Source organism: Odontesthes bonariensis, chromosome 14, assembly GCF_027942865.1.
Source record: "Odontesthes bonariensis isolate fOdoBon6 chromosome 14, fOdoBon6.hap1, whole genome shotgun sequence".
Taxonomy (NCBI): domain Eukaryota; kingdom Metazoa; phylum Chordata; class Actinopteri; order Atheriniformes; family Atherinopsidae; genus Odontesthes; species Odontesthes bonariensis.
This window is the reverse complement of record NC_134519.1, coordinates 18,405,738-18,428,325: the sequence shown is the minus strand read 5'-3', so window position 1 is coordinate 18,428,325 and position 22,588 is coordinate 18,405,738. Positions and strand designations below refer to the sequence as shown.

The window sequence follows — 22,588 nt, the reverse complement described above, 5'->3', positions numbered from 1 at the left end:
TCCAACATTCCAGCACTGGTGCCACAGCCAAAGCAGCAGTACAAATCTAAAATCTTTCTATCTGAAATCTTAGAATGACTTTGACTGTGATGTGATGGATGATGCTTTCATAGCCAGTGTGTAGGTGTTGCTGAAAGAAAAAAAAAATGTTGTCAGTACAGTACACTTGAGATAAAAACATTCTTCATACTGTGGAGATTTTCCATTTTAGTCCTTGCGTGTGCTTTGAAAATCGAGCTCATGAAAATAAAAAGATGTTATCTGATATAGTGTCTGTATAAAGGCAACGCATTACGTTTCACCCAGGGTGCTCATAAATCTCACAATAATAATCTTAATAGATAAGGAGGAAGTACAAGAGCAGCAGAATCTCTAAGATGAACTCAGAATGGACAGATGATATTTAAAGATATCCATAAGGAGATGCTCATATGAGAATACCAGCCAAAAATCAGAATGTAGACATACAATTCTATACAACATATTTATGGTCTTAGACTATACATGTATGCAAACAGAAAAAAGAAAACATTCCTATAATTACATCAATTAATATTTTCAGTCTTAATGTGCATGGCAAAAACACTCTAAATACAATTGTACACTGTTTAGTAATATTAATTTGCAGTACATTTAGGATTAGTACAGTAACAAACAATTGGGTTAAGTTGCTTAAAAGTACACTGACACCTGTGATGAAATCAGTTTATCTCACATAAGAGACACAGTAACATATGGCATTGGCTTTAATGATAATAAGGAATCTAATAAATTCCTAGATAAGTCACACATAGGTCTCACATAGTACACCTCATTTTCACTGGAGCTTCATGATTACTATTACAAGCCATAACAGACAACTCAGGCTGTTATTAAGCAGATCATAATGAATACCAGAACACACAGGTGATGGCCTCACAAGCTGCTACTTGCACTGAGGTTACTGAGTACATGCTATTTGGGCTCTTGTCATTGTGTGGTTAGCTTACATGAATCTACTCTTACATTCCACCATTAAAGACAGCAACCTCAGCACAGATTTGGTGTGACACTCAATGCAAACAGATTATCACCTGAATATCAAAACATTCACACTAGAGAAATCATGTGAAGGTAAACACATTGAAAACTACATTTGCAGAAACAAAAGTACCGTGGAACCATTTGGTGACAATGCGTCAGTTGTGGGTGGGAATTCCATTTCAGTGTTGCGGGCGACAATAAAAAAGCAAATGCTGAGTGGGACAGTGTTTTTGGCTGTGGGATTATCATTATCTGCGCCTTTGTTGTGAGGTGATTTAAAGTCTGAGATTTCTCCCTCCGACCTTTCCGCCTCTCTCACTGAATCTGAACAGAGTGTCTCTTACAATAGACAAGAATTGTTTGTACATGCTAAGACCTTTATTATAGATTAATCAGCACAATTTCAATGCTATTGTCTTCACATCTCTACCATTCTAAATGGGAAAGGGCACCATATTCCATAACTGATAAACAATCAACAAACTTAACTTTTGTTTTAAGTCCAACTCTGTTCTCTAGTCGCTTTCTTCAATAACACCAGTATGATCAATGTTCAAAAGAACTTTACTCCTTTCAAATGAAGATCTTATCAAACTACATTTAATATTATTAGGGATACTCTCACTAAGCTAAAGTGAATAAAATAGGTTTCGTATTCCTTATGCAGGAGATCTCTAAAGATTTTAAGGTAATGTGAAAAAGTCCAGAAAACTATGAAACAAATCTTACCCAAAAGAGTTTGAAATGATTAAAGTTTCATGGAATTTTCATGCTTGCAATGGAGACCACTGGAGAGTGTTGACCTAACCACTATGAAGAAACTGAGGGGGAATCTTAAACAAATTTCTAGGCCCTTTTTGAAGTGTATTTATTTATTTATTTATTCATTTGCGTCTGTAATTAGCACGGCCCACCCAATATCATGATAAAACATGAAATGGTCACAAAAACTTGTCCCATGTTGCTCAGCAGATGTTAATATATTTATTATCAAAATAACCCCATAGAGTAGCTCACTGTCACTCTATGGTGTGATTTTGACCCTTGCTTCACATGAAATTTGTGAAAACATTCACATTTGAATGTTAGAGGAAGTGGCAACTTGAAATGCCTTCTATTCCATCATATTAGATAAGATAATCAAGTTTAGAATGATATATTATGGGGGCTAATTATGCTCCAATGGAAAGAGGTTTGTTCACGCAGGCAGATATGGCCAATAATTACATAATTAATGACTAATTCTTTGATCAGATGTTGTCATCTGATGTAGCAACTGCAAAAGAAGGGTAAAAACAGCATCCAAGATGTTATGGTTGCATTGTAAAAAGAGTGTATTCTAGTCCAAACCATGATTGTTTATTAACCCCAACCGATGTTTTCCATTTTATCGCACGGTAAAAAGAACAGAAGGTCTGTTTCAGCTCTTAACTTTCCTTAGCATATAAAGCCAGTCAGGAAGTGACAGATTTTTGCCAGAATTTGTTGTGTTTCCGTGTAACCAAGGCAACCAATAAAATGGCATTCATGATTATGGACACCAGGCATAATCATGATCTCATTTTAACCCTGTCCAAATAATATTATTAATTAAATCCGACCAGGAAGTGGGAAAAAAATGTTTTAGCTAAGTTTTGTTGAGTTTATGACAGAACTCATGCTGGTCTCAATCTCACATCTCTCTCACACACACACACGCCTTCCTTCTTATAAGAAGGAGCCGTTGCTCTGCAGACAAAAGACATTTTCTCTAATGTGGGTAGTCATATGACTCATATTTCCCTTCTGCTGCTTTTAGGGACAATACCTCACAAGACACTGTTATGGGTTGTATTGAAAGGTAGGAAAAAATTACCCATGAGACCGTTTCAGTTGTAGGACATGTTGCAATATGATATCCGCATAAGAATTTAGTTTCATTAGTATGAGGTCAGCAGGTTTTTCAGTATTTTGAAAATCTGCATTTACATTTGATCTGTAAGAAATACAGTAAGACGGACAAACAAGACAGGTTGAGCTCAACATAACTCCAAGATGAATGTGAGGAACTAGCTTGGGGAGAATGAAAACACTGACATCATTAGACTTCAGATTTCAAATGTTTACTTCACCTGTTGGGCTCACTGCCATAATAGCGTAACCACTTCCCTGGAAAGTGGTTGAGAAAGAAAATGAATAACAAGAAGTTTAATTTGTTTTAGGTGAAACCACTATCTTGATACAGAGCAACATGAAGGACAGGACACACTATTTGTGAAACCAAGATAAAAAGAATAACACTGGTTTCTTGGTTGGCTGAGAGCTTTTTACCTACACATAGAGTATAGATGTGAAAGATCTTCAGGGCACCTGTATGTCTAAATACTGCTGGCATTACTCCAACCTGGAGAATATATTGTTTCAGAACATAATGAGCATTCAAAAAGATTCACTTCATTCTAAAACAAAGTGTATATCTGGCAGGGATAATGTTTCTTGAAAATAAGAGCTGAAGTTACCCTTTTGGCTTTGCACCTTATTTAAACTGGAGACATACGCCACCTTGTTGTCTCAGGTGAAAGGAACCCAGGGTGTCTGACAGATCACATTTCACAGCTGAGACAGATGAAACACCGAATGTGAAAGTGGGAGACTGTCCTCTTTCATAATCGCTTAATACTATATATTGTTATAATAATGACTCTTTGATTAGGATTATTTCGTTTTATTTAAGACTGTCATTGTTGTATAATAAAGATGCCATCTCACGTTCCATATCTTTCGAAATGATCAAGCCCCGCCTCTTAGGGTTGGTCCTAAGGTGAGCCGGTTATAAACTGCTGCTCACACACAGCATAGGTGAGTCGGTCTTCAGCGCTTTGGCAGGTATGTCAACATAGACACGCCTCTTTGAAAACAAGGTAGTACGCGTCTTGACGCACAAAGGGCTTTACACTGTTTTTCTGTTTTAAAGACTCGACCGGGCTGCTCAGCATCACAGTAGGGATGAAGCTGGAAGTGTTGTGTAGAAGTCAGTATGACATGAAACACTTCGAGATGTCCAGTGATGCAGGGAGGACTGTGAGGTCTCCTCTCTCTGCAGAAGAGGAGCTCGGGTCGGATGGAGACTACGTGGCCCACAGCCCTGCACCTGTTACCCCGTGTGGGAGCAGCAAGTCCAAACCTTACACACGGAGACCCAAGCCCCCGCTCTCATATATCGCTCTCATCGCCATGGCCATTCGGGATTCTTCGTCTGGACGTCTGACTTTGGCGGAAATAAACGACTATCTGATGACGAAATTTCCTTTCTTCAGGGGCAGCTACACCGGCTGGAGGAACTCCGTACGACATAACCTGTCTCTAAATGACTGTTTTCTCAAAGTTCTCCGGGACCCGTCTAGACCTTGGGGAAAAGACAATTACTGGATGCTCAATCCACAGAGCGAGTACACCTTCGCAGGCGGTGTGTTTCGGCGCAGAAGAAAGCGCATTGACAAAAAGTTCAGTCGGGAGAACGAGGTGTCTGAGCACGCAGAGAAGGTACGGAGCAACGATCAGTCCGCTCCGGCCACCAACACTGATCCGTCTCCCAAGTTCACCAGCTCATTTGCTATAGAGAGCATCCTCAGCAAGCCGTTCAAGAAGGACTTAAACAAAGGACATGTCCCTCACTTCCCTGCCTTCCCCTGGCCAGGCTACAGTGAACTTATGATACACCAGTCAAATACACCTGCCTCATTTCCACACCTTAAGGTGTCCTGGCACTTGGACCCTTGTGTGTCAAACGTCTACGGCGCTGGGCTGCTTTCATAGACAGTAATACATTAGCAGGGGAAAAAAACTAACTTTTCTGTGTGATGATGAAAATCATCATTGTGCACTGACTAGATGCAGAGGAGGAAGCAGAACAAACACAAAGGACAAAAGCGACTTTAAGTTTATGTTGGGACTCTAACTTGAGTTTTACATTATTTTGGTGGAAGGGTGTTTATTTTTTGTACCTCTGTTTGTTTCCCTCCAAAGCATCTCCAGAGTTTATTTAATGTTCTAATAACGACTGTGTTGCAAATGTTACTGAATAAATCTATAACTTTATCTGTTCAACAAACAAGTCTAAATGCATTTTTATTGATTTTCCTCCATATATTTTTCAAAAACTTTGCAATAAAATGATAAGTAGCTCTTAGTGATAGGCCAGTGTGTTTGCTTTTGTTGCATCATAACTTGAATTAAAGTCATAATAGGTGTTGTGGAGCCGAATAAGTGACACCAGCAAATTGTTAAGTATTGTGCACGTGACTCCAGCTGGGAGAATTAGAGAGGCCTCAGTCGCCTTCTATGGGCCATGAATTCAAGTTATACTTCACAAGCTTGGAGATAATGAAGCCTAATGATTTTGGTAAACGGAAATCATTTATTGTATCTAATTATATTATGAAACAATTGTAAGAAAAAGAAGAAGAACAATATTTTCTTTCCACTTTCTGAAAAAGAATAAAAAAGCACAGAAATGATATCTGGGTTGCAGCACTGCTGCAGGATAGAAGCATCCAATATTTATGTTTTCTGTCTGGGGCTGCAAACATCTATCTCTGTCACCACTCGTGCGGAGGATAGTGTCCACACAGATATTGCATCCTGAACGAAATTAACTTCATGCCACAATAGTGAGGGATGTCCTCCAAGTTGACTCATTCTCCTCCTGAGACTTGAAAATACGTTCCCACTGCGTTCTGGACGGGTCTACGAGCTAGATCTTGTTGTTTGGTAGATTTTGCTTTTAACTGTCCTGACGATGGGAAACGATTTGGTGTCTTAGGCACGGCCATTAATCTCCCCCTCGTATAGCGATGATTTTATTTATTTATTTATATTTTCCCATCTACATCGCTCCTCAAGACTTTCGCAAAGTTCTCTGATATATTGAGTTCTCCGGGGATGTAATCCAGGCTCTGTGAGGTAAACTGACACTTGCACGCTGTGTGTGGTATGTTGGCACGCTCTGATGGAAAAAGCATGCTTCCTCTCATGTCAGAACACTAACCACGAGCAGATCCCAAACAAATCAAGTCTCGGGACCCTTTCATGGACCCAAAGCAACTAGCTGGCATCGTTGCTGAAGTAGCCTACACATAAATGTGATGTGATTCGGTCTAACTCTTCCATTTTATTCTTCACGGTTTGTCAGATTGGTGCCATGTATCGGCTGTCAAATGTGGACAGGGGTGTTTAGGAAAGGGAGTCGTGGGAGGATATTTGTCTTACTCCACTGCGCTGCGTCCGGCTGCTAGTCTGGATCTTGGCCAGATGGGGAGGGAGCAGTTCCTGGTGATTTCTTGGAGGGATTTGGGGGAGGGGGGTGGAAGGGCAGAAAGAGATTTGAGGACTGATAGGTGGTCGAGTTGTGTTTGGCCGGGTGGTTATGTGCAAGTAAAGTCGAGGAGCTTTATCTTCCCTCTTTTCTGGGATTATTGCCAGCAATGGACGGAGAGAGGGAGGAAGAACAGCGGATGGTGTTTCTGAGCTGTCGCGGTTATATCCTTGCAGAGGCTTGCTGGGTGACAACAAACTTCTAAAATGCTGCAATAGGAAACCCTTAATGATACATGCAAAGTGAACTTTTGAGACCCTGCGGTGCTGAAATCCGAAAAGAAGCGCAAACATGACGACCGAGAGTCCCCGGCAACATTTGGATCCATCTCAGTCCATGCGCTCCTGTCCAGCTGCCGGTGCTTTGAGTACAGCTGCGCTTAGCGCACAGGCAGTGATGGAGAGCGCTCGCGATGCAGCTAAAGGGAAAAAGGGAAATTCAGGCTTGAGGCGCCCTGAGAAGCCCCCTTACTCATACATTGCCCTGATCGTGATGGCGATACAAAGCTCACCGACTAAAAGACTGACTCTAAGTGAGATATATCAGTTCCTGCAGGCCCGATTCCCCTTCTTCAGGGGAACATACCAGGGATGGAAAAATTCCGTCAGACACAACCTATCTCTGAACGAGTGCTTTATAAAACTGCCCAAAGGTCTGGGTAGGCCTGGCAAAGGACACTACTGGACCATCGACCCAGGTAGTGAGTTTATGTTCGAGGAGGGCTCCTTTCGTCGCAGACCCCGAGGTTTCCGCAGGAAATGCCAAGCTTTGAAACCAATGTACAGGATGATGAACAGTATCGGGTTTGGCGCGTCCATGCTGCCGCAGAGCTTTGATTTCCAATCAACTTCAAGCTCTTTATCATGTCATAACAGCTACAACTTGGACTTGATGGGTAATACAATTCCAGGTGGGTTCGAGGGACTCGGAGGAGGACATCACGTTCCACATATGTCATCAAGCCCCGGTTCATCCTACATGGCCGCATGTCAGGCGGCCTCTAACGCAGACTTTTGTCCGGACAACAGCAGCAGCCCACTGCAGTCCTCTCCAGCGATGGCAGCAACCCTGGACTGTCAGTCTCCGTATGCAAATGCAGCCCCGCACTGGAGTGCACCTGGGGTATCGTCATACATCAAACAGCAGTCTCTGGCATCAGGCAGTCCTAGCTCCTCAACTGTGCACACGGGAGTGTCATCTTACTCTCTGGATCAGGGCTATCTGCACCATAATGCACGAGATTCGTCTGACATTTCAGGTAGAACATCAATATAGTACAACTTAGAGCTCTCTATGTTTGTCGATTTGCATCACGGTTTTTCCCTATTTTCCCTATTTGTCTTGGTAATGCTCCACTGATCTGCGAAAAACGGAAGTCACTTCCCTTCGGGTAAAATAGGCCCACGTATTTCTTAGACGATCAGAGGTTATATATCAAAACATAGACAATAAAAATGTTACTCGTGATTAAATTTCATTGATTAATTTGAACTGGATGAGCCGAAAAATGGGCGATCTAAAATGAGTGGTTCAATAGAATATTAACAATGTCTACTCTGTGCAAGCCAAGTTAAATTAAAATGAATCTGAGATCAAAAAATAATTTGAATTATTAATAGCTATATTAATATTCAGTTAATAATATTCAGTAAGTAAGTGAACTATAGAAAACAAAACACGTTTCCAAAATGTTGCTTGAAATGTTATATGGAGGATGCACATTTGTTGTGCCATAAGAAACCTGCTGCTGAATTTAAATTTTCTGCAATTTATTGCATCTGCTCAAAGATCTCCTTTGTCTGTTTGCTGTGAAATATACACATGAATTATAACACAAGAAAATACCAGTGAAAGTGGTATTAAACACACAAACAAGCTCTTAAGAACGGAAATTAAACGTTTATTTTTCTAACGCAGGTTCTTTTGGGCATCTGTGCTGGGGCAAAGTACATCTTACTGTTATTACATTGTTGCTTAGATATTGTTCTTAAATTTCACTGTTCATATTTTTAAAATATGCAATTAAACAAATCAGTACCATTGTATAACAAAATTGATTTAAAAAGGTCACATCATAACCTTATAATGGTTAACAGCCAGTGTTTTTAGTATTCTGTTGATTCTCTTCCACCAACACATTTTCTTTGCCTCCAATTAACCGGATTGGAGTGGATTAACTGTAATTGGACTTCATCTAAATGTAAATGTGCTGACCTTGTTTAATGTCTCTACATTAATCAAAAGATTTGCCAAATTTTCACAAATGTTACAAAAAAGCTTGCTAAAAAATGCTACAAAAGCATCTTCAAATATTATTTTCTATGTATAAAAAGATTTGTTGTAATTCTTACATTCTTTATGAAGGATATGGGGGGGGGGGGGGGGGGGGGGGCGCAGCAATTATTTTATCTAATGTAAACGTGTACCGTTTAGGTTAGAAAAAAAAAAGAGGATTAATATTGAAAAACAATGCAGCTACAGATCAACTGATGAGATGATGACCCTTTGTGTCCTGTTTGTTTACAGTGGGATTGTCTCGATATACCAGCCACTCAGCTGCTCCTGTGCGTGACAGGAAGGAGTTCGTTTTAAACCTAAATGGAATCTCTTCTCTCCATCCCAGCACCGGAGGATCTTATTATCATCAGCTTCACCCGCACCACCAAAGCGTCTATCAGGACGTAAAGCCATGCGTAATGTGACGTGAGGGAGCTAACGCAACACTTTCCATTTAATTCCAACTGTCCGGAGCATTTACTATCTTTATAAAACTCTTTCCTCGTGAGGCAGTGACGAACTTATTCATTGTAAAGAATCAATCCCCGAATAAAGTTGCTGATGTAGGGACTTGTGGCCCTTCATATTCTCATTTTGACTGATCTAACGCACACTGATGAACAGCATTTGGAAATATAGGTTAATCTGGATACTCATGCACTTCAAATTAGTTTTCTTGAGTTCCTTGCTGACTTTCTGCAACAACTGTCAATCACAAGGGATTTTTTTTTTTCTAAAGGATGTGTTTGATGTCTTAAATAATAAATGTTTCTGTTTCTTATTCATACTTAAACAAATATCACTTTAAACTTGCTCTGCATCTCTCTTCGTTTCTCGCGTTTTATTTCCTTTTCGTTGTCACACACACAAAATAATAGGGGAGTCGTAGACACAAAATGACACGAAATCCGATTTATGGGATTTTTTTTTGTCTAACTGCAGTTTGTGGACGAATTGACACACTAGCATGTCGGGTTGACTGGTAATTTCTCTGAATTGTGACAGCTCAGTAGTATGATAAATAAAATAAAAATACATTGTATCTTTTAGATGTAAAATCGACTTTGGCATTTTCGCGAGCATCATCAGGTAATTCCAGCGGTGTTCAACTGGATCAACTCCAATGTTCTCCCTGGAAAACTGTCGTACGATGTTCCAGTTTAAAAAATTAATGACTACATTATGTGGTTTTGTTTTAACTCTAATCACACGTTTTGAATTACGAACAAAAATGACGGCAAATGCTTTAGTCCTCTTTGAATCTCTTCATTCTGCTCAGTCCACATGGAAGCTGTCACTGAGATTCAAACCCTTCATCCCACCTCTGTGTTGGTTTGGCTTGCACTGCCATCTGGTGGTGAATAAAAGTTTAAACGGGTCAAACAGAACTCGGATTTGATTATCTACAGTCTTGCCTGATGGTAATTTAGTCACGTCAGAATATGGTATACACACAAATTGGTGTATTCTGTCAAAGTGGATGTCCACGTCTGTAGATTACAGACATAAACACGCAAACCTGTAGGTTTGAATTGAACTCCTCTAAGTTGGGCTCCCTCCTCTGAACTAAACTTAAACCAGACTTTCACTCACAAGCTGTTCGATTAACAATGTAAATCTGAGGCCATTCTTGCATTAAAGCTACCAAATACAAGAAGTAATATGCTGTATAAGTTCACTTCTGATAGATATGAAAACTTTACAGTTATATACCCCGTTAATAGATACGTATAACTATCTCTATTCACGTGATTGTTATTGCAGTCTTGTCATCCAAACGTTCTATTTTCCAGAAAGCGAAGTCATGTGAGTCTGTTCCACTGATCGATACACTATCAATGCATTTGCTGTCCATGGTGCTGAAAAGCACATTGAAGAGGATTTTGATTAAATAGCAAAATTATTCAAATAATTAGCAAATCTAAGTTTATGACACCGCACAGTAAGTGTCACATTGACTCGAAATATATGAATATGGTACAAATAGCACATTTCATGTGTTACACTGTATCAAGAGAGCAAATATCTCAAATGTTACGCAAACCAGAGTTCAGTAGAACTGCTGATGAACTGTCATTAAATCCCTTCACACTGATTTCTGTAAATTAAATGTGTCAAGACAGTTCATCCCTCATCCAACAACTACTCCTGCTAATTTGAACCTTCCTAGCCGCCGTCAATTTTTTTTACATGAGAAATTTTGTGCTCGGCCCAAAATGTGCTCTTTTGCAGCTGATGTTGAGCATTAACACCAGCTGCACACTGACGTTAAAGAGTAACTAACTTTAATACAGCTCTGACATGGAAAATCTGCAGAATTTCAAGATGCTGCTCAGTGAACTGTGTCTAATTTGCAACTCTATACATTGCTGGTGTAAATGTTGTACTTTTTTTTGTTTTTAGTTATGTGTACGATATGTGTGACTTTTTTTCAGGCTGAAAAAAATTAAATGACGATTTAGAAATTCGAAGATTGATTTCATGTTGGAATCGTTGCCAAAAGGTCTGCACACCCAGCGAAGCACACCGGCAGATAAATACATCGAGGCATGCTAATTCTGTCAGTCAGCAACATATTTGTCCGTCAGAGTGCTGTCATTCATTGACTGTTAGTTTCCCGTGTGATTATTTTTTTTACCGTCATCATTACAGATTTTGCTCCTGATGAACTAAAATAAATTGTAGATTGCAGAATAGCTGTCCTTAAGGTCTATTTGTTCTTTTTTTTTTTTTTTTTGCTTTGTTTTCTGTTTTGTATTCCAAAACTCTTCCAGTGGCCCTAAAGTCAGTTAAACATGAAGTGTTTATACATGTAATCTGCGTATAGAATTATTCATCTGTTCATTTTAATGTAATTAAAAGTAATATAATAGTAGAGTAATTAAAATAGTCACCAGCCGCCTGAAAAAAGACCCTGATTTAACAAACAACAATTGAAGAAAACAAAAATGCAGCAAACTTTATCGTGAGTATTCCTTTTGATGGCAATTCTATTAAGTATTATTAAGGACTGAGAATTTAAATTAGTTTACAGTTAACTATATAAATTCTCTATAAATCATGGGAATGTGAAACCATGTCACCTCAAAAAAGAGAAATTAGCTTCAGTGTTAAATAAACCAGATTTTAACCAGATTTATTTTCCAATCTTGACAACTGTAGCCGGAGGATTTGGACTGTTCTGCTGTATTCAGGAGGAGGATGACTGGAGATAAGTGAAAAGAGACCAAGGACCACACAATAGACAGATGAAATGAGGGTCCTCCCATGCCAGACACCCAAAACACTCTTACCACATCATGTAATATTGAAATACTGAAAACAAAAACAAAAAAGAAAGAAAAAAGGTATAGATTTGCACCTTATAATTTGATGTATAGTGCCTGTTTTCATTTAGGATGCAAAGTTTACCCAACTAAATCCCCCACATTCTGTTTGTTCACACATACGGATGATTTCTACACATGAAACATTTTGTCTCACTGAAGGCCAGTCAAATATTTTTGTCATACTGATGCACCTATGTGGATTATTTGAGTGCAAATTTTACAGTGATACCACAGAGAAAGCGTTTGTATTGACTGGCTGTGATAACTTGGCATCACGAATTATTTGATAGGACAGCCTCTTATTTCATATGTGCTTGGGCCTAATTCATCATATTCCGCATTCCGAACAGTGCTTTTGAAAAGCAGATTGTTTTGCAGTCTGAAAGTGCCTGCTTCTCTCCTCTCATCAGTTCAGGGCTGTAATACTGAGGTAAGCCACGAGGTGGTAGCAACCACTAATAAATGCTCTGCAAGCTTCTCATCGATTCCAGTGTAGCTCATGTAGTTATAACTCTTGATGTGGGATTTACACTGCTGCAGTATGTGACATAGGTTTTGGGCCCCTTCACAAACAAAATAATTAAAGTCACGATTTATTCTGTTTCGGGGACTATATGTAGCTATTTCTCTGAAAACGTGCAACCAAAGCAACCAAACGCAGATAACTTCATTGGGGTCAAGACATTAAATCCAATTGAGTTCCACATATGAACACTTTGAAAAGAAGGTGCCTTTTCTGAGAAAATTCACAACTATGCTCTTCCTGACCACTAGAGAGAGCCAAGTTCATGATTATGATGGTAAACCTTAAATGGGCTCTAATCTCCTTTCTCCTCTTTTCTTTCAAAACTACGTGAACAATGTCAGGAATGTGAATCTATTTTTTTTATTTTGGGTCACAATATTTGCTTTTTGCGTTGAAATACCATCATACAAGTTTAATATTTTATTTGATAAATGGTTAATTTTGTCAAACTTCTGTCAGACTTGATATCAGGCTCATAGAGCGGCATTACGATTAAAACAATAACGAGTTGAATCTATTTTGTGTGGTTATATGTTGCGGTCTCGGTCGTTGGTTTTGAGAGAAAAGTCAGCAAAAAAGAAAAAAAAGGACTTAAATAAGTATAAAATATAAAAATAAGATGGGTTTGATTGTTGTCAAATTTCATACCAAATCACTTTCAATATTTGGGGTGATGCCTGACAGCAGGAGATTTATTTCATTGATAAAGCTGATTATTTAGAATTTCAGTGTTAAAAGAAAAGCCAACATCCATGAATATTGCGCCTGTTGCTTTGTGCATTAATTTCACACCAAGTCGTGCTTTTCACTGCGCCTCGGTGGCGAATACTTGAAAAAATGGAGAGTTAAAGAGGACTGGGTGGGCAGACCTTGGTATTAAGAAAAAGGCCCGTCGTGAATTGTGTAAACAGCCCAGGGCGGTGGAAAAAGTTCATGCCCCGGTCCATGTAAGGAGAAACCGGCGGAGCACTGCAGGCCACTGCACGGACATTTAATTAAGACGATCTGTAGAGGATTACAGCGATATAGGGACTGTCTCACAATGATCATTAACAATTTCATGCGCCATCGCTCTTGACAGCAGGACGACATAAAGACCTTCAGGATAGGTTTATGAAAGAAAGAAAAAACTCCTGATTTACCCTCCTCATCCTCCTTTCACTCTCTTTTCATACAATTTGGTAAAGTGATTCAATAAAAAAAGCAACTCAGAAACTCTTCGGCGGATTATTAAATGTCAAAACCAATGAAAGGCTTATGTGTAACTAACAAACATGCATAAAATAAATCAGTTGGTTTCGTCTGGATGGGCATCAGACAAACTTTTTTGTTTTGTTTGTTTAAGTCCGCAAACTGGGTGTTATGCTGACCCCATTTGGTTCCCTGCATGTCTTTAAGATGCTCCTCTTGAATAAACTCTCACACCTCTGCTCACATTTAGCGCAAATAAGCTTTAATTCCCACTGTAATGAGATCGCACTTCACCGCTAACTGCAAATGATGCGAGGTCCTTCTCTGCTCTGATCTCTCACTGACCCGCCGCTGGTGTTGAGTTTTTCAGCTCCACTTTGAAGAGGTTTAAGCGCACGTTTGGTTTGGTTTGGTTTACCGGTGTTTGTGTATTTTTGTGAAACACAATAAATGACAAATAATGTTCTTATTCTCAAGACAAATGTCCACTGAAGAAAATACAAAATGGGTTGTTTATATGCATGAATTATTCTTTTTTTTCTAATGAAATGATTTGATGTTTACTACTTAAGTGTTTTTTTATTTGTTTTTTTATTTTGAAAGTCTCTTTATGCTGTTTTCCAAAAAAAAAAATAAAAAGCAAAAAACAAAAAAACTAATACATATCAAACAGGGGATGCAGAGTGCTTCCCTGCAGGGATACGCATCCATCTCTGCCGACATGTGAGTTGATCTGTCACGTCTGAAGGTTTTGGCAGGAGTGGGTTGGGAGTTACAGACACCTCCTCTACTTTTTTTTTTTTTTTTGAAAGCCCTGAGTGTGGTCAGCAGCTCTCAGCTCTCTATGCACGGCCTGACTTCCCATTGGACGACCCGTGCGCTTTTAGGGGCGGAGCTTCTCTGGCAGCCAAAAGGACGAAAGAATTTAACTGCGCAAAAGTCCTATATGGTGACGGATGTCCAAAGTTCAGAACTTTTTCACTGTGCGTTTCATATGGGCTCAAGGATGGGGACAGCTTAAACACAGCAAACTGCATCGTGGTGAATACTTTTCTCTCTTTTTTTCTGTTTAAGTCAGCATCGAGGAACTGTGATTTGCGCACCTCAGTCTTCAGAGGAGGGAGAAGTGGAGCTCACTCTCTGCGTATTTTGGATTTCTACTTACGCCGGATCAAAGTCAAGACATGCAGGCTCGCTACTCCGTCTCGAGCCCGAACTCATTGGGCGTCGTGCCGTACATCAGCAGCGACCCGAGCTACTACCGGGCCGCAGCCGGCGGGGGATACACGGGGATGCCAGCACCTATGAACATGTACTCTCACGCGGCTCATGACCAGTACCCTGCCAGCATGGCCCGGGCGTATGGACCTTACACCCCCCAACCTCAGCCCAAGGATATGGTGAAACCTCCCTATAGTTACATTGCGCTCATCACTATGGCTATCCAGAACTCGCCTGACAAGAAGGTGACCCTAAATGGGATTTACCAGTTTATCATGGAGAGGTTTCCATTTTACCGAGACAACAAGCAGGGCTGGCAGAACAGCATCAGACACAATCTGTCTCTGAATGAGTGTTTTGTCAAGGTGCCCCGAGATGACAAGAAACCCGGTAAGGGCAGCTACTGGACCTTGGACCCGGACTCTTACAACATGTTTGAAAACGGGAGCTTCCTGAGAAGGAGACGGCGCTTCAAAAAGAAGGACGCGCTGAAAGAGAAAGAAGAGCGGCTCCAGAAGGACGTGCCGCCGAGACAGCAGGGCCGGGAGCAGGAGCAGACAGCGCAGGGCCCCCAGCCTGTGAGGATCCAGGATATTAAGACTGAGAACGGAACAGTCACGCCGCCGCAGGCCGACTCTCCCTCCCTAAGCACCGTTCCCAAAATCGAGAGCCCAGACAGCAGCAGCATGTCCAGCGGGAGCCCTCACAGCATCCCTTCCAGCAGGTCCATCGGCATGGACAACTCCGATCACCACCAGCACCATGGCCAGGCCTCGACGCAGGGCTTCAGCGTAGACAACATCATGACCTCCCTTCGGGGATCTCCACAGGGAGGCACCGAGCTCAGCTCCAGCCTCACCGCCTCCAGCAGGACAGGTATAGCACCTTCTTTGTCCTTAAACTATTCCCCAAGTCAGACATCTGTCTATAGTTCACCCTGTAACCAAAACTCCATCTCCACTACCTCCAATGCAACCTATCATTGTAACATGCAAGCCATGAGCCTTTACGCTGGGGACAGATCTAGCCACTTGGCACCGAGCACCACCGTGGACGAAACTTTGCCAGATTACTCAGTCACAACCACCTCATCCTCCTTGACCCACGCTAATCTAAACTCTGGGCAGGAGGGCCACCATCCCCACCAAGGGAGGCTGGCCTCATGGTACCTCAACCAGGCCGGAGACCTTGGGCACCTGGGCGCAACTTACCCAGCACAGCAGCAGAACTTCCATTCAGTCCGAGAGATGTTTGAATCCCAAAGAATTGGCTTGAATAACTCACCGGTGAATGGGAATAACAGCTGTCAAATGTCATTCCCACCAAGCCAATCCATCTATCGCACTTCGGGAGCTTTCGTATATGACTGCAGCAAGTTCTGACCAAATGAGAGAAAAAAAAAACAGCTCAATCTTTCCCCCACGATGTTTGAACTCTGTCATTAAAATACCCCCCACCTCTCCCCCCTTTACTTGTCCACACCACATGGACTAATATCAGACGAAAAACAGAAAAGACTTGATCTTGGTTTTTCTAAAGAACAGTGTTAGGCCTACTGCAAATAGCACGTAAGTCTCCTTTTGCTTTTGTTGCTTTCTGTGATATGCTAAAGATGTGTCACTTTTTCTTGGACGTGTAAACTGCATATAGTAATTTATTTCTCAACTGTAGCCGGATATTATGGACCAAACACCCAAAATTGTTTCTAAATCGAATTGCCTTAATTGTCCAAATAATTGTTCCATTATGAAAGTTAAGAAAAAAAAGGAACGTGTATATCAACGTACTATTCTAAAGATTCTTCATTTGTTGAAAAGTATTCTGAAGGATTTGTTTGTTTGTTTAATAAATTGTCATTTTATGTGAGTTAAAGTTACGCCTCATTTCTTCAGACTTCAGATCTGGCTAGTAATATTTTACACTCGTTGCACCCTCAGTGCAGTCCATGTCAGTTATGTGTGTTAGCTGTATGCCTCATCATTAATCAGACCCTTCTACCTTAGATTTATTTATTTAATAATGTGAGTTTGTCAAATTATTATTCTCATTATTATTATTATTTTTGGGAGGGGGGTCTATTTTGACAACAGTCTGCTGTAGAAATATACAAATGCATAAAAGTCAAACCGCCTTGGAATTTCTCTTTTTACATTCTAATGGAAGACAAATTCACAATAGCACCTCTGGATATGCGCAGAGGATATCCATAATAAACATGTCTATCCCAAGGTTTTAATGTTCTTGTTAATACTTGACATGAAATCTTTATATAAATCTATATTTTCAGTGTGAAATCAGACTTTATGACAGATCAGCCTGACCCTGAGCCAGTGAGCTGGGAAACACACTCAGCACAACTTTGTTTTGGACTGCAATGTGTGTTTACTGGCGCATACCTGCGCTCACTTGATATCATACCGCACATGCCTGAGATATTCCCCTTGTCACTTCAGTTTTGATATTTGAATTCACGCCGTCTGACACGATGCTGACCTGAATGGAGACAATATGGCCGTCACGTTGTATTATGCCCAAGTCAGATTGGTTTTTCTTTCTTGTTTTTCCTTTTTTCTTTTGTTTTGTAAAGTTTGTGGACATCTAATTGAAATGGTGAATATTTATATTTTCAATTTGCGTCATGCGTCATGCACTCGAGAAATCAAATCGAGCTTTTGCAGGAATTCTAGTGGGCAGTTCAGATTGCATTCTATTTTTGGCACAGAAACAGATTTCTAAACGTTTCATTTGTATCTCTCAGCACGATTAGACCCCGTGTTAATGAGCCAGAATATTCAAATCACTTAAAGGAAACTCACAAACAACCTCGACCTTTTCTTTAGCATTGTCAGCTGCGATGATTGACTTTTCAGCTATGTGAATACATGTCCGTTGTTTTCCCTAACAATGAAAGCAGGGTTTCATTTAATTCAATATCAGTTTGTTTTATTGAGGGTTTCAAGAATTTATTTAACAAAGAAAGACATAATTTTATTTTAAATTTTCACTTTTTACTTACCTTATTGAAAAAAAAACATGAGGAGTTTTACTTGGATAGACTTTGAAGAACTGTGTGCATAAAGTAAAAAAGTTAAAACTTGGATTAGTGAAGTCTGTATGCAGAACAAAAACAACAACAATAATAATATAGTAGTAATATTAATATTAATGATATTAATGTACCCATTGATAGACTTCATCACAACTAACCGTGACACAGAAAAATGAAACATAAATGTTTGAATATTGGAGCATTAATTGTTCATTAAGGGTAAGCAGCCCCCAAAAAACAATACAATTTATTAATTTGGACACATATTAATACTAGCATTTCCTATTTTATTATTTGAACATAAATAATGGAAATCTTGCAGTCTGCAACAGCAACTCTTCTACGCACCGGTTGATCAGGGATATTTTTGCGAAAAGTTTCCTTTTAAACGGAAAGTGGCAGCGTGTCCCACAGAGTGCAGCAGACAGACGGACACAAGTCAAAGTCTATTCCTGAATAAATAGACTTTGATATCACAACACGTCAGATTATGGTTCTAAAAATCGTCTTCCACATTAGAAAACATGGGGATAAAAAAAAGAAAAAAAAAAGACAACACTTCATGATCTGCATTTTTTATGGGGGAAAAAAATCTGTTTCGTTTGCATTGTTCAAAACAGCACTAAATCCTTCGTGCACGTGTCTTCCAACTCTCCGATTGCACCACAGTCCGGCTTATAAAAGTCATTAGATACTTTCCCAAGTGTAGGCCTAATAAACAAACGTCGTGTTAGTCAAAAGATTGATGGCGCTCTCACAGAATGGGCCAGGTCAGGAAGGAATAAAATTCAATCAGAGAGCTGGAATCGTTTTTCATGAGACGGAAAAGGCAGAGAGGGAGACGGGGGTCAATGAGGAGGATGTCGGCCGCCAGAGCACCATCAACAATACAACAGGACGAGGCACACAAAGAAAGGGAGAGGAGGGCCATGAGCATAGAGCTCATGTGGTAGGATTTTAATTTCTCAATGCTGTAATTATTGGTAGGAGCAAGTTTCTCAGACAAAACACGTGCACAGAGCTGAGAAATGAAAGCTGGTACTTCTTGTACTAAAATAATATTGTAGATATTTTAGCGGGTCACTTTTCCTCTGTGGGGTTCAATCCGTCCAGAGGATTGCCAATACGAAATAAAGTAGCTACAAATTTAATTTCAATTTCATTTCCCCTTTCAGAAGAGTGGGTAAGAGTGAATTATGTTCAGTTTCTTGTTTACACTTACAGCTATGTCTCCACCTACAGCGAAGATGGTTCAGAAAATTCCTTCTCACAACAAAACACACTAATCAGATGAAGCTCGGGGCCACCTCTCACAAAACAGGGGCACAAGTCCTTTGGGGGCTTCTCGACGCGCAGACTTTTGGGGATCACCGTTTGAAAACCTGTGTCGAGGCTTCACCCTGCGCCTTCCTGAAACGTTCCGCTACATTCCTGAAAATGCACAACTTCCCTCGCTGCTTTGGGTCAAATAGCAAAGACAAAAGGCTTTGTGTTTAACCCCATCTTTCTTATTTAATGAATCAGGACTTAATGTGATTCAATTTGTTCCAAGGGTTTCAAAACATTATTATATAACCATTATTTATCGTGTCTCTAATACATTCTAAAGCACGATTTTAGTGAGGGAAGTGATGAGCGACTCGTGAAGTTTCTTATCGCATTTAGGAAAAATAGTGCCGATCTGATTTATTGAAAGATGAGAGCCAACAAGACAGATGCTCTGTGTCGAGCTGTGCTTGAAGGTCAGGTCAAAGTTCAACAAACGCACCTAAGATAAATAAGCGTTACCTTGCGAGAACATTATCAATTCATCCTAGCAAGGATGAAATATCAAACTTGCCCCACTATTACTGAAAGGGCCGACTAAACTCGTGATGTATGTGATGTCTAGTTTTACGTCACTCACAATTATCCACTAATGGCCCACAAATAAGAGGTTTAAGGTGAAACTTCCTTTTGCAAGCTTTCGTTTTTCTGTTTTCATGTTTTTTTGACTTTCCGAAACGCAAATGAGCGTCCTTCGAATAAGTTTGCTCACTTAAAGATGAGAGTCTGACGATATATTCCATATTAAATCTGACAGGCTGCCGGCTAAATGCTTTTCTATACGCTGACGTTAGCAGATGGAACTGATCGATTTGTTTTGATTAGATAATCTAACTTATTCTCACATCCATCTGGCGGTATTAAGATTGGTAAACGAGCAAGGAGGCCTTATAATGTTTTTGAAATCTTGGATCCAACTCGGTTTTTCTTTTATGATATTGGCTACAATGGTCATCAGCTAGGCTATGTCTGAAATTGGAAGCTTTTCCACCGTAAAACTCCATGCAAACAGAGTTGTACTAATGCATAACTCTGGCTACGAGTATTTAAGCCAGTCCTTGTTCCTCTGGGTTTACAAAGGGAGGGCAGAGAAAGAGAGAGCATGAGTTTATAAATGAAATAAAGGCTCGGTGAGCCCCCGCAGACCGTGTGCACCTGTATGGCTGAGTGACCGCAGCTCAGTATGGAAAATGCTGTGTTTTAGTACTCGGTTGCTCCAAGCGCCATCTGTTTCTAATTAGGAGCTCGTAGACGCAAATTCTGTCTGCTCTGCTGTGGCCAAACGTTTGAAAGGTTGGAGGTCCAACACTTGTCTCTCAGAGCGAAAAGCAACCACCGCGTGCAGTTTCTTACCCTGCACGTCTCATTGTAAAGACAAATGATGATTACACAAAAAGAAAAAGACAATATGTTTGTTCGCCTTTGTCAGAACACGCAGAGCGATGAGGCGTAAACAAAGCGCATCGAATTAAATGATTAAGCTGAAGTCGTGCAGCATCTCTGATTCTAAAGAAACAAACACACGAAGTCAGACACCATAACCGCTGGGACGGAGGGATAATGGGGCAGTGTGAATTCATACCAGGGGGAACCGGTCGCCCTGCGAATAACCCGACAGCCTTGGAGAGATACCTCAAAAGGGAACAGAGTTTCCTTCAAGTCACACAAAACCAGCTTTTCTGCAGCTTGGGCCCGCGGTTTCTAATTATAGTACATTTCAAGCCCACACCGCGCACATGAATGTTCCAATTATACAGCGTAAAATACAGTAATTTATGGTCGAATGTAGTTAAAATGTATTAATATAAAATGAAGGACTCACAGCCAACGCCAAGCAACCATCGTATAATCTGAAAGCAGAGCTCAGTTCTGTCGCGTGTGTAGGTGATAAAATCCGCTTCCTGTATTTTATGTTTGCTAATTTATTCAGAACTTTATTATACTTCTTTCCTAAAATTAAGAAACCATGAGAGCAGAGACACGTAAGAAAATATGTTTTGCTGAAAGTATTAGGCCTAGAGAAAAACATTTTCTTTGATGGTCTGATACTGGCGTCTAAAATATTTCTATTTTGAAGATGCAATGTGACAGTAACATTTTATTATTTTGGTTTAGTTAAAAAAAAAGCAACATATAGCCTACATTATACATGAACATATATGGGTAAGTAGGTACATAGGCTGCGTGACTGTGAACACGATGCACATATTTATACCTGAGTGCATTATCAGTAAGGAGCAGACGTGGAGCCCAAACGTTCTGGGAGGAGCAAATTCAGTAAGAGTGCAGTGCTGCTGGAGCGGAGTAAGCTGAACAAACTTGAACTCTGTGTCACTTCAAAGCTGTCCAGCTACTGCTATCTGAGCCGCAGTAGCAGTTGTCTGTGTTTTTCGCGGGTCTCATCTCATTTATAGTGCAAGGCGACCAGTGGGCCATGAAGACATCAACAGCATGACGACTTAGAATGTTTTCAGACCGCGAAATAAATGTCTCCTTTAATACCTGAAAAAAAAAAAAAAAAAAATCACAACAGCTTTAGAGTTACTTTAGAGTCCTCTTCTGAGCCATAAATATATGCGATCACTGTGTTTAAAAAAACTGCTGTGTCACTGAACACAAATTAACCTGAAATATTGATGAACTGTATAAATATAAAGGTCTTTAAGATGGGAAAAAAAATCAGAAATAAGATAAGCAACATCGGGAAAAAATGCAATATACATTTTGAAAAGGCACAATAAATAGAATCCGATTTTTGATATTTCATCAGCAGTCTGATGAGCTCTTGTGATTAGATTTGATTTAGAATGAATACTGCCTCTAAACATTCATTCTGACATTAAATCATACCACTTTTCTGAGGAAAATACGTTTAAAATGAAACAAAATTTATCATGTTAATTAAGACATACAAAGGGAAATGATTAGCTACACACACACACACCCACAGAAATATATATATATATGTGTGTGTGTACGTGTGTGTGTGTGTGTGTGCGTGCATGCATATACACATATATATATATGTATATATATATATAAATGATGTCTATGAAAATGCATATACATACATACAGAAGAAAGGGATACAGTGCTGGAAGTGACAGCTCTCATCTGAGTCCATCAACAGAGTAGAAAAGAGTGTCACACCAACCAGATGAAGACACCATAATGAATTGGGTTAAATGGCACCTCCCCATGAAAAGAAAGAAAAAGTGGAGGTGAATCACCAAGGAAGACAAACAAACACAATTTGATTTTAACATGCGTCGTGTGTGCATGTGTGAGGAGGC

The 22,588-nt window shown here is 40.0% G+C and overlaps 3 protein-coding genes across 3 annotated transcripts; all 3 read left to right on the top strand.

Annotated features, from left to right (window-relative positions):
- Positions 1-3,871: 3,871 nt before the first annotated feature.
- On the top strand, positions 3,872-5,192 carry foxq1a (forkhead box Q1a). The gene is made up of 2 exons (XM_075482273.1): positions 3,872-3,888; positions 3,977-5,192. Exon 2 carries the CDS (start codon positions 4,009-4,011, stop codon positions 4,816-4,818), a length of 810 nt encoding a protein of 269 aa, XP_075338388.1. The 5' UTR covers positions 3,872-3,888; positions 3,977-4,008; the 3' UTR covers positions 4,819-5,192.
- Positions 5,193-6,407: 1,215 nt separating this feature from the next.
- On the top strand, positions 6,408-11,338 carry foxf2a (forkhead box F2a). The gene is made up of 2 exons (XM_075482272.1): positions 6,408-7,634; positions 8,903-11,338. Exons 1-2 carry the CDS (start codon positions 6,668-6,670, stop codon positions 9,076-9,078), a joined length of 1,143 nt encoding a protein of 380 aa, XP_075338387.1. The 5' UTR covers positions 6,408-6,667; the 3' UTR covers positions 9,079-11,338.
- Positions 11,339-14,619: 3,281 nt separating this feature from the next.
- Positions 14,620-16,786, top strand: foxc1a (forkhead box C1a). The gene has a single exon (XM_075482271.1). The coding sequence runs from the start codon at positions 14,884-14,886 to the stop codon at positions 16,300-16,302; it is 1,419 nt and encodes a 472-aa protein (XP_075338386.1). The 5' UTR covers positions 14,620-14,883; the 3' UTR covers positions 16,303-16,786.
- Positions 16,787-22,588: the final 5,802 nt, after the last annotated feature.

What these genes read in the sequence shown, in the direction of transcription:
- foxq1a (XM_075482273.1), top strand. Translation starts at nt 4,009, where the DNA reads ATGAAGCTGGAAGTGTTGTGTAGAAGTCAGTATGACATGAAACACTTC.
- foxf2a (XM_075482272.1), top strand. Translation starts at nt 6,668, where the DNA reads ATGACGACCGAGAGTCCCCGGCAACATTTGGATCCATCTCAGTCCATG. An exon ending in AGATTCGTCTGACATTTCAG is followed by an intron (nt 7,635 to 8,902) that starts GTAGAACATCAA and finishes GTTTGTTTACAG; the next exon opens with TGGGATTGTCTCGATATACC.
- foxc1a (XM_075482271.1), top strand. Translation starts at nt 14,884, where the DNA reads ATGCAGGCTCGCTACTCCGTCTCGAGCCCGAACTCATTGGGCGTCGTG.